The 18843-nt window shown below is 39.6% G+C and overlaps 1 protein-coding gene across 9 annotated transcripts in view; it reads left to right on the top strand.

Moving 5' to 3' along the window:
• The window catches only part of TASL (TLR adaptor interacting with endolysosomal SLC15A4), a 28009-nt gene extending 10713 nt beyond the window's left edge, over window positions 1-17296 (top strand). For 5 of the 9 annotated variants that reach the window (XM_085585495.1, XM_085585490.1, XM_085585476.1 and 2 more), the window contains 3 exons: window positions 700-928; window positions 2057-3425; window positions 15206-17296. In XM_085585495.1, coding sequence (XP_085441621.1) covers window positions 3376-3425; window positions 15206-16079 — 924 coding nt within the window. In that variant the 5' untranslated portion in view covers window positions 700-928; window positions 2057-3375 and the 3' untranslated portion in view covers window positions 16080-17296. Of the gene's footprint in view, window positions 1-699; window positions 929-2056; window positions 3426-3448; window positions 8447-15202 lie in introns of those variants that run through there. The other 4 variants (XM_085585469.1, XM_085585483.1, XM_085585510.1 and 1 more) reach the window with 4 other exon arrangements.
• Window positions 17297-18843: the final 1547 nt, after the last annotated feature.

Raw genomic sequence — 18843 nt, 5'->3', positions numbered from 1 at the left:
TACCTCTTTCCAACATTTCTGTAATGCCCAGAAAGATACAAACATTCCTTAATACTGATTTAGAAGTAATTCACATTGTCCTGATCTATGAGTTTCCTGCCCTTTACTGGTTTTCAGAAATTTCTCTGCTCTTTTGGGATTCTTGATGCCAGCATTCATACTTCACACTATGAAAATGTAATTATTTGGCCCGTGGCCACAGTCTTTGGTGTTTTGCTTAGTGGTTACCGAAATCACTTGAATTTTTTCAACTTTTGTGTAATAAAATCCAGGAGATTGTCTTGTTTCCCTGGAAGTGTTATGTAAACCCATGCTTGCTATTAAGTTGTTTTAGCAGTTGAGAAAATTAGTCATGTAATATTTATAGATCGCATTCAGAAACAGAGGATTTTGGCATTGTTACCAATGCAGCCCCAATTCTCAAATATGAAATGTTACTTTGAGGAAAAAAAAAATCTTTCTTTACCTTTAGTTTCCATTTTCTTCCTTTGTGGTTATTCTGCTACTTCTTTGTCTAGTTTTATATGCAGCTTTTGTCTATTGTGTTATTGTGCTTACTGTCACACATATTTGTGTATTTGATTGTATTGTATTCACACATCAATGCTCTTTTATGCTGCAGCAGCAGCAAACATTTGCAGAGAAATATTTGTTGATTGTTGTACCAAATGCTGTATTTTCTGCCTCCTTCCTGTGTAGGATCACAGACCAGCTGAAGCAGGAAGATCCTGTGAAGATCCTCTGGTCCAAATTTCTGCTGAAAGCTGAGTCAGTGAGAGCAGGTTGCTCAGGACGGTGTCCATTTGGTTTTGAGTATCTTCAAGGTTGGAGCAGAGTGGAAGGATCAGCTCTCTCAAACTATAGAAAATGCTCAGCCTAATGCAGCACAAGATAATATTTGTCTTCTTTCTACAATGACACATTGCTGGTTCGTAATTTAGATTTTTAAATGCTCTTATTTCTAAATCCTTATATTGTTTCTGTCCCAGTCTTCCTGAATATGTATATATATCTTCCATAAATCCCCTAAATACCACACCAAATATACACTTTTCATTAACTCCCTGAGTTCCATCTTAAAGTAAATATGTTTGCTTTCTTCAGAAACCATACTGGATCCATTTTTTTCTGAAATTGTTTTCCTCTTATTCATGTAGCTAAATAACCTTTCCCTACCAGTCTTCCTTGCAAAATCTCAGTTGCACTCTCCATCTGAAAAAACTTGCCTGGTTCTCCATGCCTGTCTAATTGCTCAATTTCATGTTTTCTGCCCCTTTCCAGTAACTATCTCTTTCAAAAAAATCAACTCAGTGACCTTTTGCTTTCAGTCTGCTTTTCAGAAAGTTTTCCATTAAAACATTCCTCCCTCTCACTTCCTTTGGCAGGTCTTATGCCCCTGGATAATGCTCAACAGCAGCAAACTGTGCTGAACATAATTTCTTAGCAGATGGAATTAGTGATTTGTCCACACTTGATCCAGACCCTCACATTTTCTGCTTTTCAAGTTTTTCTTCACTCATGGCAGGGTTAGCCATGATTACCTAACTGAAAAGAAAAAACAGCCTTGTGTGCAGTGGTGGCTTCTGGTTTGCATGGACCAAAGTGCAGGAGGGTTTTCTATCAATATTTTGTTAAAAATACTCAGCAGATCAATTGCTTATTCTGTTGATACTTTCTGACAAAATTTTCAAATGAATGTTACTGACACAGAATTTAGAATAGCTGTAAAAGTTGACTGCTGGAAAGATGGAAGAGTAAGAAAGTGAGGAATGTAGAAATCAGAATCAAATTAAGAACCAGTACTTGAGGAAAAAACCCCATGAAAATTACCCAATTATCATGGGATGGCTCCACCTAGAAATTACAGATATGTACTAATGCACCTAAAGAAACCAGACTGCTCTAACACTTCTTGGATTTCTGCAATTTTTTGTAGTATTTTGATACACTAACAAAAAAAAAAAATCCCTTCTTAGTAGCCTGACTACCTTAAATTTTATTGTTACACAGATGTGTAGTAAACAAAACTAAAAAAGAAAGCCCTTATCTATTGCAGTTCTGTTTTACAGATAACAGCTCTTTGCTCGTAAAGCCTGACCACAAGTGAGTAGTTGTCACTGAACCAAGAGGTACATTAGCAGCTGGATGAACGATTTATTTTTAACAGAGACTAAATGCAAGCATTGGAACCAGGATATGTATCATATGACAGGATTCTGTACAGGTAGGCAGTCTTTCAGACAATCTTTATTGTTCTTCGAAACGACATTTGAAACTTTTATAATATAATTAACCAGTTCTTCCTTAGGAATATCCTGTTTTAGCCTAGAGGGTGTGTGTAGCCTCAGTGGGAATCTGGCAGAAAGCCAGGAAGAACATTGCAGGTACTGTAGTCCTTGTCCTGCAGATGAATAGTCTTCCTTGTCCTCAAGGTGCAGCCAGGTGAAGGAACAAGCTCCTCCTCTAATCAGCTGGGATTTGCTGAGGCTTAGAGTTTATTAGAGCTATAGATCTTCTGAGAAGGGAATCATGAGCTCACCCAGAGGCAAGAAAGCAGAAAAAGAATCTTGTGAAAAGAAAGTCAAGCTCTGTCAAAATTGGTAAAAACACTTCAGCTCTGCTGCCCTCTCCCTGAGATGGTGTGGGCTGGTGGAATCTCTGTTTTAGACACTGCATCTGTAAAGATACTCTTTCAATAAAAGGTGAAGACAACAAAAATATTTCCTTCCCAACCTACTGATTAGTTTTATCAGTAGTCCAATAGTTTCCAAAGGTTTAACACCTTTCTATTTGATAGGCAGGATGCAATTATCTTCTACTTATTTCAGTGAGCATGAGTGAGTAATCATTTCAGACTTGTGAAGCAAACAATTCAGTGTAACATCCCTGGGAGTTTCCTATGGTAGGAAGTGATCTGACATAGTTAGGAACTTAAGCCCTTTTTTATTCTGCAGGAGATGCCTTGGATGCAGGGATTTGAGGTAACTGTTTTATTTGTGTGATACCTGAAATACTAATTTTCATCATTTCTACTTGTTACGCACACTCAGGTTTATAAAAATTTTATTTTACATTGCTGAAATGATTTATGTAAATTTCAAGCATTTAAAGAAGTTTTAAATGTATGAAAACTATTAAATAAATCTAAAACTGAGATAAACAGCCAAACCTTCAGTGTATATGGACATATTTTGAAAATTTAAATACTTAGAGAGGAATGATACACCTTGAGTAAAAATCATCCTCCCCCCAAAAAAAAGTAATTGTTAAACTTCCTCTCTAAAATTTGACTTTTGAAGGAATGATGAGGCCTACCATAACAAAAATTCTGTGAAAGGATCACAACTAATGTGTGCATCCTGGGAAGCTTAAAAAATGACCCCAGAAGACTGTCTAACAAGATGTGGAAGGTGCAAACATGAGAGGTAGGTACTGATAATGCCATTTGCTGAGCTGGGGAATAATTTGCTTCATTGCTTGAGGAGCAGTTGTGGTTTACACTTTCTACAGTGTGCTGAGAGTCAGGCTCTTCTCTGCTGCTGACTGAAGTGCATCAGACCCTGGGGTATCAAACTGTGCACAGTATCTGTGGTGTGCATCAGGATTTCAGTAAATATATTTCTATATCTGCACACTCTAGACCACCTTTTATTCATGTTGCTAGTTGAGGGTGCTAAAAAGTAGGTAGTATTTAGATATAGGTATTCTTGTTGGTTTTAAACCATCCGTTTCTAAGTTATCATGGTACTAGTAAGGAGACAAAAAAAAAAAAAAAAAAAAAAAAAAAAAAAGATGATGAGAAGTTTTTTGCTTCTGTCCAGACACAGACAGTGGAAAGAGAGCAGTTCACCCAGCCTGCTGCCTTCTGATGCTTTACAGGATGATTCCTGCTCTGCTTAAAGGCTTAAAGGTTTATGTGCGGTTATGCATGGAAACCTCAGGATAGTGTCTGCCATCAGAGGGATCACTTGTACAATAAGGTACTTTGCTCAGAATACATCAGTGACCATTTGTGATCATTAAAACAAAAGGATATGGGCAGAACAGTTTGACTACTAAAAGTAAATAAGGTGCTATGAATGAAGAGAGGTTGAGACCGAAGGGAAAGATTTCTGAACTGTGTCAAGATCAATCTCCTAGTTAGTGCAAATTAGTGAGAGAAGAAAAGAACGTGAACTAAAAAGACTTCACTAATTGGCTACTTGTAACTACAAAAGACCAGTGCTGGGAATATAATGTAGATCAGTTTCAATATGCTATATCCAATACTGTTATCACTTCCCAAAGCAAATTCCCCTTGGCCTTGGAGATTTTATCAGAAGGTGCAATGTTCTTGCTTATAATTTTCTCATATCAAAGGCCTTGCTTTTGTTTCCTTGATTTGTACATAGATTGAACCTTAGCAATGTCTACATATAACTAAATATTTATGTGATGCACGAAGGAGAAAAGGAATTTAACACAGGAATAAATTGTATATTTAATGGACTAGAAGTAGCACAAAAAGCAGCAAATGTTGCCTATTATTACCTTATTTGTATTTTAATTACAAATGCCTCTGTAGTTAACTAAAAGATTTAGTGGTCAGTTTTGTGTGATGAAACAATTGCTTCACTTTGAAGCATCATACTCTGGGTGCAGACCTTGATGGATATAACTACATGGAAGGTGCTGTGCTGCATGAGTTCCTGGAGTTAGGGCCACGGGCCCCAGGGACAGCCAGACTTCTCATTGCTGTGTGGGCAATCACTGGCCATGGACAGCTGGCAACAGCAAATATGTGTGGGCACCAAAACTCCTTCACCTTTTCTAGAATGCAAGGGCTGTCTGTGTATCCATGGTCTTTTTCTCCTCCTTGGAAATGCATGGCCAAGAGAATGATGTCACAACCATTTTTTTTTCCACACAGCAAGTAGAGGGCTGGAGTAATTAATCCAGGAGACTCCCTCTGGACTGAGATATCGCAAAACCAGACTTGCCTGGCACTCATTTGAAAGATGGGAATCACATTTTACGCTGAGAATTCTACTGATCTACGTAGATCATTCTACTACCTACTACCTTCATTTTTCCTTTTCCTTCATTGCTGGTAGTAGATCAGTCTACTACCAGCAATGAAGGAAGAGGAAAAATAACTGTATATGATGAAGGCTCTTCCCTGTTTAAAGACTGTTCATTTACTCAAATGATTGATTATACTGGTGTAATGAATGCATTGAAAACTGGGTTTTCAGTTCAAGTCAAATTAAACTTCTACATATACTGGAAAGCTTGAAATGTATCTGATTTTGCTGCTGTAAGGAATATAAATAATTCATTATTGTTTTTATGATGGAGTACTGGATAACATGCTTATCTCTTTCCCATAAAATCTTTCCTTCCAAAGATCCAAAGGTTTGAAAATATCCCTTTTGTCCTATTGCACAAATAGGACCTACTTATAAACTAGGTCATAAGCTTAAGGTGATATCTTTAACCTTTTAAATTTCAAAATTAAAGGTGGTGTGGTTAAAGGTACATACATACCAAATAAGAATAGAGCTAAAATAATTTGATAACCAGAGAGAGCTTACTGTGTACATACCTGCTTGAGTATATGTACAGGAAAATTGATTAATTTTATGCACTTATTCCTACTATTAAATTTAACAGAAAGCTACAGAATATTGTTTTATCAAAAGATCCAAATTTATCATTCCTAGAATATAAACACTTCACCTGCAATTGACAGGCAGCTGCCTTTGCACTCTCTGACATAACAGGCCCAGGCTAAGCAGAGGCCAACCAAAGCAGAGTGAGGGCAAAAAACTGGCACATTTGTCTTGAAGATAAACTCTTGAACTGAAATAGAAAACTAAGGGTCAGAACAACCTAGGATCAAAATTAAAGCAATTTCCTCAAGGAAATTCCTTGTGAGTAAAATAATGTGGTAGAGAAGGAAACATGGTAATTTACTTGAAATGTTTTTCTTTTTTCTTTTTTCTTTTTTTTTTTTTTTTTTTTTGTGGGGGGGAGCAGGGTGTGGATAGGGATACACAGTCTTGATATATTTGGTTTGCTGTAGTGAATTGCACTGACAAAAATAATTTGGCATGGCCTCACAATCTAAACCACATTTACAGATTAAGAGATTGACTGAAAAATTCCCTGAAGTGATGAAGCTTTCTTCTCTCTCATATCTGTTTCACTGGGCATGGGAGGCTCAGCCCACATGGGGATCTTTGCAAAAGGGGTCACGTGCTGGTATGTCGTACCCAGCTCATTCAGATTTGGATCTGGCCCTCAGACTGCTGCATTCAGAGCAGTTTATAAACCACATGGCAAAAATTCATATAGGACAGTGCTTGTTAGCTGAGGATAACTCTTCCAAGGTCAGGAGTGAATGTGGAAAAGGTTACTAGAATAAGTGGGTGTTGTAAGAGCCTAGACTGTCAGGATGTTAATGTGCAACTTCAGTGACAAGAAATTACAGTTTTATGTCTCCCTTCCATAGGTACACAAAGCTACTATGCAGAAATGCAGACAATGAGTTCTCCTAGAGAACTGAAAACATTCGACATGCATGACAAAAAAAAGGTCACTTATTTTATGCAAATCTAGGTGCCTGAAGATAAGTCTTAAATCCATACTTAGATAAATCTATGATAGTAGATTGATTTTACAGTGCTTCTGGATAGCTGTGCTATTCTGGCAGTAGAAGCACTTTAAAATACCTGTCCATTTGTATCTTCCTGGTTTTGCATGGATTTAGATTATTAAAATAATGTTTTGAAAACCCTCTGAGGACCTTTATAGAAATGCTTTTTTATACTACCAAAGTTTTTTTTTTCCCAACAGTCTAACTAGAAATATTGAGCTTTGGTGATATAGAACTCTCTAGACCTACAGAAGAGGTAAAACCTCACAGAGATTAATTTCTTGCTTTCCTCAATGCATTTTATCCAGGTAAGGAAACATGGAAAAAAGTGTTGGGCCAGTATAAACGTGAAAAGGCCTGAGATTGGTCCATAGTACAAATGAGAGATCAGAGAAAAAATAACAATCATGTCAATGTTAATGTTGAGCATAAAAGAGTTGGTCTATTACAACAGTAGCTTTGTTTTCTCAGGGAGAACTTTTACAGCAAAGATATCTGATGACACTTGCATTAAACTGCCAGTGTTGTCCAGTTTTTGTGCTGTTTAGATGCTGTTGATCCTAGCATGGCATATGACTGGGTGCAATACCACTTGTTAAACTGCTGTACGAATTAGCCACAAATGTGTAGGTAGGGACAGAATGACACTTGTACTTTTTTCATTACTATGTCTAAGAAGACTTCGGAAGAAGTCTTTGATATTAGTCCAAATCATATGTTGCATCATAGTGAATATTTAGGAAAATGACATTAACAGAAGTATTGTTTCTGGCTGGCAGAGTTGGAGGCTTCTAAGAAGAACACATGGTACTGAATGAGGAAGTTAAAATTCACTGAGAATTAAAATATATTTTTAATATATTTCTCTTATTATTGCAATGTATGGATGTATAATGGTGCCTTTTAAAGCAAAATCTGTATATCCTATTGGGTTCAATTTAAAAAGTCCAGGCATGTGTTTCAAACAGTATTTGTCTTCTGACCTTAAGGAATACTCTAATACCAATCTCAAAGCCATATTCACTGTTCTCACACCTCACACTTGGTGGATGAATTCCTGCTTGCCCCAGGTATTTTCATCCACTGACCTCCTAAGACAAACTTCCTGAGTTTGGCACTGAGTGCTAAAACAGACAAGGCCTAACTTTCAGGTCGAACTTTTGTCCTGACAAGTGTTGTGAAGTTTGCCAAAGCAAAACACGAGAAAGCAGATGTACTGTGCTGCTTGGTGGAAGATTATATGTACGAGGGTCTGCAGACAACAAAGTAGGCCTGCTGTGCAATGCATTTCTGCTTTGGTACCTCACTCTTCCAACCTATTTGGTCTGACAACCTTGACCTGTAAAGATGTCTCGCCATGTCAGCTAAAAGGAGAGTGATGCCTGAAAAGGGGTGCACTGTAAGCTGCCAACAGATGAATAGATTCTCTAAGATTATTCTGAGTGTTCGACTCACCAGTGCTTTTTTTCTTACAACAGTCCAGCTGCCTGGACTGAGTGTGTTGCAATCAGCTATTTTAACAGTACACAGTTTCACAATGAAGTTTCATTTGGACATAAAAGAGGAAGCAAGTTTAGCGTGTTGCAGTTCAGTCAGTTATAAAACCCCCTCATCTCCTATGGGACTTTCTTTCTATACTTCTTTGCTTTAGAGGATTAGAAGTAAAACACATGTTATCTTAGAAGTGTAATTAAAAAGGAAATAAAAACAGAACATTGCATTTTGGGGTAGAACAGACTCACAGGAAGCTTCAAACTAGTCAGAAGACATCAATTTTTCTGTACCTGGTCAGCTGCTGTATCTTTGGAGGTAAGAATTAAAATATACTGCACATTATATAAATGTATGAAAATGTTGCCCTTGCTTATCAAAATGGCTGGTTTTGTTTGTGTGGCACCACAGCTTATAACTGGTAGAGTGAGAATGCACTTTTTGTGTTTTGAATGCACATGTGTTTGCAGAGTCTCAGCTTCTGCCCACAGACACTTTCTGCTGCCTTAAGAAGTGATGAGAACATTTCTAAGATGCCATCTTCACAAACATGACCAACTGTGGTTGCAATGAGGCTTCAAAATGAAAACAAAAATTTTCCTCTGATACTCCTAAAGACTTTTATAAAATCAGACTAAACAGGTTTTTCAGAATATTTTTAAAGTGAGCCTTACTAGCTGTGTTGCTTTTATCATAGTTAAGATATTGTTATTGAAATTTCTATGCATGTTACTGTACTGTCTAAGTGACTGGAGTACTTTATTTGCCTATAAAAATAGGCAGCAACATAGATTAATATGGGCATCATATTTAAAAAAAAGGTCATAAGAAGAAAGATGAGACTTCTCTGAGAACACGATGCTGTTAAAAATTATAAACAAAGAAAATTTATTATTGCATTTTTTCCAATTCTTAGTGAATTTCCTCGTTTGCTGCAAATTCACAGCTCAACAAGGACATACATGCACAACATGCCTCCTCTCCCCACTTTTTTATTCTCTGCAACACACATGACTAACATTTCAATGCCTTTTTGTGGACCATTTCCTTCACTCCTTCTGGGAAACACCTTCAGCCTTTTCTGTCTTTCATGCTTTACTGTTTATGTTTGCTTTTCATTTCTAGAAAGTGCATTCTCTTCTGAAAGAGTTCACGTGGATTTATTGCCTCTTTACTTCAAATGCTTAGATTCAAAATGTTGCAGTACATGTAGTTTACTCATAACAGCTAACAACTCATTAAAATTAACACAGACATCCAGAGACATGAAATTATTTCGACCCCAGGAAGAAAATGATAAAAGCACAGGCTAGACATATCAAGTAGTCAAGTCTTCCTTATGATGTGGAGCCTGATTCTTTGCTGCCTCGGATTTCACGCTGTTGTTTACAGCTGTGGATATGAGACGTAAAATGCTATCCAACCAGATTGATGGGGTCCTAAACCAACATTGTATAGGCATAGATGATGAAGAAAAGTATGAAAAATAATGAACCAGGCTTGGTCTGTATGATGTTTCAAGGAACTTGAACTGGGTGAAAAACAAACTTGGGTGGAAAACTTTGAGAGCTCAAGAAGCTATGTTTACTAACATACAGTTTTCATTATATTTTTATGGAAATATGTCCCCCCAACCGAATTGAAATATAAAAATACACTGAGAATATATTTGTTTCTAAATTAAAGAAGCAGAATGCTCCTGAAACCCATTGCCATCCATTTCGCATGATCAAAAATTGGTAGGCGTTTGTATAACAAGAGCATTCAACAATATAGTAGACTTCTTGTGGAAGATATCTCCTCTCTTCTTCCTTTAGCCTATCCTTCCAGCAGATTCCCTCATACTCTCAATACATAGGATTCTTATTCTCTCAAATCTACTTGTTCTCCTTGAACCAGCCCACACTCCCCCATGGGTGAGGTACTCCAGCTTTTCTGCATCTCTTCAACTGTTGACGTGCATAAAGAAGATGAACAGGGCTTATGTTTTCTCCTGTGGGAAGAACAAAAGATGAGAGTCAAGAGAGATGTGGGGAGGGGACAAGAGTGGTTTGGCTCACAGTGACTGCTTAAAAAGCCTCCAGGTGCATCTCCTGGGCCCCAGTCTTCCAGAGCAGCAGCAGGGAGAGGAAGTGACAAATGTAGCGGGCAGCATTCAGATACTTGTGCAAAACCACCCTGTAGCTATTCATCTTCTCCTCTGCTGTGGGAAAAGTGAACCACTCCTACATCAAACAGTAGCCACTGCTATTGTAGTATTGTAGCTGGAGAGAAGCCTAAGTTGGAAAGGACCTTGAAATATCATCTGGTCCAATGTTTCATGGGAGAGGAAGCCTAGATGAGATTATGTAGAACCTTGTCCAATTCCACCTTGAAAACATCCAGCGAAGGGGACTCCAGAATTTCTCTAGGGAGGTTGTTCCAGTCATTGATTTTTCTCACTGTAAAAAAGTTCCTTCTCTTCCCTCTTATCTCTGGGAGCATTGGGGACATGGTTTAGCAGTGAACATGGTAGCTGGGTTAATGACTGGACTTAATGATCTTAGAGGCCTTTTCCAACCTACGTGATTCTGTGCTTCCATGCCAATGCAACTTGTGCCCTTTGCTCTTCTCCCATGTGGCTGCTTGTGAAGAGAGAGCCTCTATCTTCTTTGCACCTGCAGGCACTGGAATACTATGATCAGCTGTCCCCTTCCCCCTGTCTTCTTATCTCCAGGGAGAAGAGTCCTAACTCCTTCAAACTTTCCTCACAAGGCAGCTTTTCCAGCCCTCTGATCAACTTCTTGGCCCTCCACTGGACCCTTTCCAGCCTGTCCACATTTTGTTTGAATTTTCTGGGACCAGAACAGGATGCTCCAAGGGTAGCCTGACAAGTGCTGAGTGGGATGCTCCCATCTCTGTCTCAGCCAGCTGTGCCCCATGGGTGCAGCCCAGGATCTGATTTTCCTCATTGCTGCAGCCCTGCTCTGCTGGCTTAGGGTCCCCTTGTTGTCCTCCAGGGCCCCCAGGTCCCTCTCAGCAAGGCTCCCCAGGCCACAGGGCCTGTGCTGGGCTCTTTGGTTGTGTCATCCAGGAGCTGCCACTTGCCTTTGTTAAACCTGATGCTGTTGTTGCTGGCCCACCTTCCAGCCTGTGCAGGTCCCTCTGTGAAATGTGTCCTTCTCACTGCACAATTTGCTGTCATTAGCATTTATCCAAGCCAAATGAGGTTCAGATACCAAAGATCTGTAGGTTTCGGGCATTAAGAAGAGACTCTATTTACCCACGTGTACAGCTCATTATACTGCCTTCTTCACTATCCTAGTTTCCACATGCTGGCTGCACTGAGGTTTCCTGGGAGCTGTTGCACACCAGCCCCAAGGGAAGGTGAGATATGGATCCTGCAATATTTGTAAGCTTGTTCTACAGACTATTCTGCTTGCCAGGACTCTTGCACGTGTGTCTGGCAGTCTGAGGTGGATCCCACACCTCACTGAGGGGATCTGTCTGTATCTCCACAAACTGGAAAAATGTCTCTTAAAATAGGGAAAAAAATACTACAGACAGATCCATAGGATTTGAGTTCGCTCAAGACAGGGAGACTGTCATCTGGGATCCCATCTAGTAAATCAGCTAGAACTCAGGGTATACCCTGTGATAAGAGACGAGCTTCAGTCCCCAGCAGCACAACTTTAATGCTATTCAGAGACCTGGTCAGGGATCTGACAGACATATCCAAGCTTGTCTCCTCTATGATTTTCTATCCCCTCCTTTTGCAATGCAGAAGAATGTCCCTTTCCCCACTGAGCTGTGATCCCAGCTGGCACCATGTTCTTTCTATTCTCTCTAGCAACTTTTCATCTTGCTTAGGTTTTTGAACAGGACATCATATCTCTTTGTGCACACTTCTCAGGCTTTCCATAAGTGTTTTTCTTATCCTGAGCCAAGAACTCCCATTCTGTTTTCCTGCTCTCAGACTGTAATCTGAGGTCTTTATGCAAACATTGGCACTGTCTACAAGCATTACAACCTAGCAAATTTGCTGCCACACACTGGTAATTCCCATGGATTCTCCATGTGACCTTAAACATCCTGCTTTCAAGCTTTTCTTCTGCTGAAGAACTGAACAAAAACCTTGAGCAAGACCTAAGAGTTTTTAAGGTAATCTGACTGTAATAAAGATTATGTCAGATAGAAAAGACACTGTAAACCAGGCAGTCTTCTTCCTCTATCTCCACTAGGCTTAGACAGAATGTAATCAGTGCCCATTGCTAGGGCAGCAGCAACACAAGGAAAATTCTTTCTGTTTACCTTACATGCAAAATGTGTCAGATCAGAATTGTAAAAGGGACTGGTTTTCCTTGTACAACAAAAAATTATGCAATTATTTTCAGGCAGATGTAAGTGAAATCAGGATTTAAGGAGCATGAAACCCAAATACTGAAAGACATCAGATATAATCTCCGTGCCCTTGGAATCCTGGTGGATGTGTGTCTGTGGCATGGAGAGGGGATTAAGAGAAGACACGTGAGAAGGCAGAATTAATGAAAACTGCAATCATTATCAGATTTAAAATGCAAAAAATAAAGGTGGCACAGTTGCATGACAGTTGGAGTGATGGGAAAATAACTTGTCAGAGGTAAATATTAAGTACTAGGACAAGAAACACCAGAGATACATGCACCTCCCTTTTTCATTCATGCTCTCAGCACTGCTTATCAAAACTTCTATCAGATTTCCTTGCAGAGATTTCTTCCTGGAAGAGCCAGATTAGTGTGGCAATCTTTGCCAGATTCAGAGGGTAATCTTGTAACTCATTCAACACACACAACTCTGAGCACAATGAGTCCCTAATATTTTTGAATTTACCAATTCTTTTGTTTCCACTCCTGTCTCAGTATGTTCCAACACTCTTAAAATAAGCAAAGCAGAATGCAGTGCAAAGAAATGAAACCAATGGTTTCATTTCCCTTATGTAGCACCTTATGGCAGAAACAACTCACATCTGGGGAGTAGGAAAGACCAAAGTGTCACATGCTGCTGAACACAACTGCATTTGCCTATGTTGGTTGAGCAGTGGACAGGCTACATGTTACGTTTCCACCCATTTCTGCAAATCTGTCTTAAAAATAACATACAAATAAATGTACAACAGTTCCAGATTCAAGCTAGTCACAGTTAGTGGCGACTTTGCAATAAAGACATCTGGGCCATGGATGGTGGAGGGAAGGGAACAGCCTTTGCAAAAGGGGGGAACAGAAGCAGAAGAGAGAGTTGATAACCTGAGCAGCTCTAACATTTGGCTAAGATTTCTATGGGGGGGCACCTTAATTACAGCTAAAAGCCAAAGCAAGACAACAGCAGCATATGACAAGAACTGCAAAACACCAAACATGATTTTCCCCCTTTCTATGTAAATAGGTCACTTTTAATTAAATGTTACTGCCTGTGGGAAATCTCACACAACTGTCAGCAACAGAGAGAATCCAGGGTGACCAAAGCAAGTGTTTGGACACATCTAATTCCCATTAATATTTCTGCCTGAAGGAAGGTTATTTTCTCTTAATCTTTCTCTTCTATCTTCTTAATGGTGTGGAATTGATTTCCTCCCCACAAGGAAAGTATTTTCTCACACTGTCTCCTCCATAACATTTATAAGGAATCTATGTCTATTACACAAAATCTATCTCCATGCTCTAGGATTTAGCCAACAATTATTAGTGCAGCATTTTGCACCAACTGTGACACATGAAAACTTTACTAATAAATGAGAGTCCCTTCATTCTTAGAAAAGACCACTTGTAGTATATAAAGAAAGAAATTATTTTAATAATTTAAATTTTAATCTATTTTTTCTTTAAATCTACTTTCTCTTTGCTGGACCAAACAATTTCTTTAGAACATCTTTCCCATTGATTGTACCCTTCACAGCTCTTGGAAAAAAAAAAAAAGACAGAGGTGGATTTAAAACAATTTTTTGGTAGTAGAGCTGCCAAATCTTGGGCAGAACATTTACTGGTGTGCAGCATGTGTGTCCTTGCTGGCAAATCCTCTCTTTAATTACCAACATTTCTGTGCAGCTTTTGGGTCTGAGCTGCCTGCTCAGGGAGTGGAGAGAGTTAGTGACTGCTGGAACCCGACTGTGCCTTTGCAGAAATGCAATGAAAACTGATTCCAGAGCTGTGGTACAGCTAATCCCACAGTGAAAGAGTGAGCTGGAATACTTCTAAAATGTGCACTTTCCTATGCATTGTACTGAAATCAGTCTTTTCAAAAGTACCCTGCAGATATCTATATCTAGGATCTAGTTTAAGATCCTGTTATAGCAACTAGAGAGTGATAAGCAAATCTAGGACACAATTAATTTAATTTTGATTTAGGTGTCTAAATCAGGCCAGATGAATCATGCCTCCAAAACATTTTGCTTTTTCCACTGACATTTTCACATATAAAAGGTAGAAACAATTAATTCTATCCTAATTACAATGCAGAAGTGCAAAGTGCAAATTTAATGGTCTGATATTTTTTAATGAAAAAGGAACCACACCTACAGTTGTTGATTAGTCTGGAACAGAAGGGGTGATACTCTCAATATGAATCTCAAATCATCATAATGCAGCTGACAAACCACATACAACAAAAGTTGCTTCAAATCATATGAAAGAAAGGGGGAAACCCCTAGCTTCTTAAAAACATATGAGAAAAAGGGGGAAACCCCTGGCTTCTTAATGAACTCCAGGGCAAATGTATTTTACTGTAAGCTATTACAGCAGCAATTCCACAACAAAAGACTTCTTGTCCCTCTCTCCACAATTCACTTGCCATTGGATGCACTGGACGTGACATAGGTTGTGTTATACAGGATATGTTGTGGTGAGATTCAGCACAGCAGGGACACTGGCTGATCACTTCACTCATTGGCTCCAGTCCCCAGGTAAGGCAGAGACACTCTTGTTCATGTCTAAATTGGAGACATCTCTTTGCAGCTAGTAACAGACTGACGAATGCCATCACAGCTCAGGGAGTTTAAAATTAACTTTTTGTAATTTACTTCTTATCATTTTTGTGTCTGTTGGTGGTTCCCGTCCCTTGGAGAAGGATGCTGTCAGAAGGTTACCTTCATAGAATCACCTACCTTTGGGAAGACCTGCAGCCTGCGCTCTATGAGAGTCTGCCTGATGAAGGGATGTATGAAATGAGGCCCATTAATTATTCTTCAGTTGAAGCCCAAGGAAAAAGCCTCCTTCAAAGATGCAGATCTGCTGGCAAGTGCATTTCCTCAGTCTGCTCTAGAGGTAGCAAGCACAGCAGAAGGCAGAAGGACAATCTCCCACAACCTGTCCAGCACCCAACACCCACAGGACAGCCACCTCCAGCTACAAATGTCTGTGAGGAGCCGACAAAACAAGTCACCTACCTGGTTCCACCTTCCTGCAAGAGCATTTGCAAGAACTACAACGACTTGCATATAGCTGGGGACTACGTGGTGCCAATCAGCTCGGTCACGACGGATTTTGCTTGTGACAGCGGCATTGGCCCCTTCTTGGAGTCCTCAGAGATTCCTCCTGCCATGGAGTCTGTGAAGGCTCCCCCAGCAAGTGACACCATCCGCAGGCCGGGCCAGGGCCACTCGTCGTGCTGGCGGCTGGCCAGCCTCGGGCCCCACCAGCAGCCCCTCTCCGACTCCGCCCTGAACGACTACCTGGAGCAGAAGCTGGTGGAGCTGTACAAGCAGTACATCATGGACAGCACGGCAAACAGGGCATCCCCCACCCAGATCCTGGCCTCGGAGCTAATCATGACTAACGTGGATCAAATCAGCATGCAGATATCACGGGAGAGGAACATGGAGACTGTCAAGGCCAAAGACATTGTCATTAGCCGCTTCTTACAAATAGCCAGTGGGAAAGTTTCCTCAGAAATGAGCACGCCTACTCTGCATATTTCCCAGTATAGTCACATTAATGCTTAGTGTTTGAATGTTAGAAAGTTATGCTCTTCAAAGTTGGTTTTTAGTTTCATATACCTTCTGCTTAATAAAAATGGATTTACCATTCACCACTTAAATAAAACCTTTCAGTACATATTAAATAAGTTAAAATACCTGTACTCCTGTTCTGTGCAGCTCCTATTGTGGACCAGTAAGTTATTTTTATCTTTTAAGTTTTTTTAATGAACCTCAGACATTAAAAGATTTTCACAGAAAAAAAATTACTAAGAGCATATAAAACTCTTCCAGGTGCTCAGGTGTTCACTTTCTCCCTCACATACTTGATGTATCATTTCAAATTTCCTCTCTCTGGCATCTGCCATCCTACCTCTGGGTCTGTGCTTGTGCAGACTTACACTCATGTGAGATCAAGCAAGCACAGTGATGGCACAGCCACAGAAATATAGAATTTAGGATGTCATCCAGTCCACCTCCCTACCCTTAAGGAATTTATTTGAGGACATCCCTCACAGAATGTTTTATAATTTGTTCTTAAAGATATTAAGGGATAGACAGTTAACAGCTCTTTCCATGCTAACCCTAATTATTTAATTGGTGTCTTCAAGAGTTACCATCCCTTTTTGTGAAGCACAAGCTCTGTTTCCAAATGCACAGCATCCTCCTAAGTGTGTGTGAAACCTGTGTGCTTTGCACTGACCTCAACCCTCAGAATGAGCACAGTGACCTGTGATCACAGACAGACACCACCTTTGGCAGGTGCTCACACACCTGACACTGTGGAGGGGTCATGTGGGGACAGCAGTAGTAATAAAGGGAGAAGAGGAAGGAAAATCTACCTTTGTTACGAGAATTGCACATTGATGAAAAAGGGCTACTCCAAAACCCATTGGATTAATGTGAACAGTGCACTGGAATGCAGAAGAAAAGCTGAAATGGAGCATTTGACACCGTGACTGAACACTTCTTTTGTTAGGATTGTTGTATCATAGGTCAAGGTCATTTGAACTTGATGTATTTCTAATAGAAGGTCCTATTTTGTAAAATTTCACCAAGTCTTAAAAAAGAAGAAAAAAGCAATAACCAGAGATGCCTCATGACAAGGGTTTGTATCTACTCTGAGTGTTCATAATGTATAATATATTGACAATGCCAATCCATCATTGGTTGTGGTTGATGTTCTGACTATCAGATTAGCAAAAATACTAAATTATACTAAATATTCATAAAATTATTTCATATTATTGCTTCCACAGTGTTGTTTTGGCCTTTGTGTGCTTTCCCCCCCCCCCATTTATTTATTTATGTATTTTATTCAAGGCAAGTTTTTATGTATATTTCAAAAACAAATGTAAGTTGATAAACATGTCAGTTTATTCTGTTGCTGCTGTTTTTCCAGATATTACTGGGATAGCCCAGCATATTTTCCTGAATGTGCAGTATTAAAAAACAAAGTTTCCATGAGAACCTGTGATGCTTAAATCCAGAAGGTATACCTCTGTTGCCATAACAGCCTACGCAAATACTATTATTCAGTAATTCAAGACGGATAATTTCTGGCATGCAATATTTCTAGACTGTGATCAAATGCTATTTACGAATAATTTAAAACATGCTATTTTTGGGAGAAAATAACAATCATGGTAATGCATAGGCACACACATGCATTCTGCATGCATCATCCATTACCAACAACCTGGAAAAATGACTTCCAGAGGAGAGCAAAGGCACAGAAATGTAATAGCTTCTATAACCTACAGATACAGATTCAGGCTCTTCAAAACACGGGGCTCTTCTTCATGCCTGTTGACATTCACATCACTGAGTTTCAGTTGCAAAAGATGTAGTGGAAAGCAACTTGCAGAGTTGAATGTGTAAATCAATACCCTTGCTGAAAGATCTGACTCCTTCATCCGAGAGCACAATCGATTCTTGCGCTCAGCTCTCTCCACTCCACGGACCTCGTCCTGCGCAAACAAAACAGCATTTTATCGTCTCTTACTCAGAAAGCCCAGCCTTCATTTCCCCCCCCAGACACGTTGGCAGCACCTGGTCACCATGTCCCGTTTCTCAGAACCGGAGCAGCAAGGAGGGAGGGCAGCTGGCGAGCAGGGACCAAGAGCTCTGCCCAAACCCGGCTGGGGACCTCCTGCAGCTGCTGTGTCAGGGGCAGTGCTCAGAGAACAGCGGTGAAGAAATCTTACATGTACAAAAGCAGGCTCGTGCATGTGAAGGGAATGTTTGATATTTATCAATCAACTACCATCCCATTCTCAAAAAACATCCTATTCTCTGACAGCTTTCTTCCAAGCAAATCACTTACTGCAATCATACTGACTTTCAAGGAAAGATCTTATTTTGTATTCTTAGACTGACATTACTAATTTTATATTATTTTGTAAAAAATCATAATCATTGCAGAAGCTGATTTATTCTGGAAAGATAGCATCAGCCACTTCTTCCCCACATACAATTTTTTTCTTTTCTCTTCCTAAATATAAATGCTCATTTCACTCTGAGCCCTGTAGTGTGGCTGTTTCTCACATGAATTACGTATCAGCCACATCCCATTATTTGAAGCAACTCGTGGATTTCAGGCAGTTTCTACATAAACAACTACTTCTTCCTTTCCACTATATTCAGATAAAAGTGCATTTATATCTCTGTCCTTCTTCCATTTAAACCCAGTCTTGCTCTAGGTGTGCCTGTTTCCTGCTGAAAGCACTCGGATAGCAATTAGGCTGCTATTACCATGACTCAGGTTGTTATCTAAAGCGATTATCGTTTT

This window comes from Lonchura striata, chromosome 1 (genome assembly GCF_050655825.1).
Source record: "Lonchura striata isolate lonStrDom1 chromosome 1, ASM5065582v1, whole genome shotgun sequence".
Classification (NCBI taxonomy): domain Eukaryota; kingdom Metazoa; phylum Chordata; class Aves; order Passeriformes; family Estrildidae; genus Lonchura; species Lonchura striata.
This window is presented reverse-complemented; position numbering and strand designations above follow the sequence as displayed.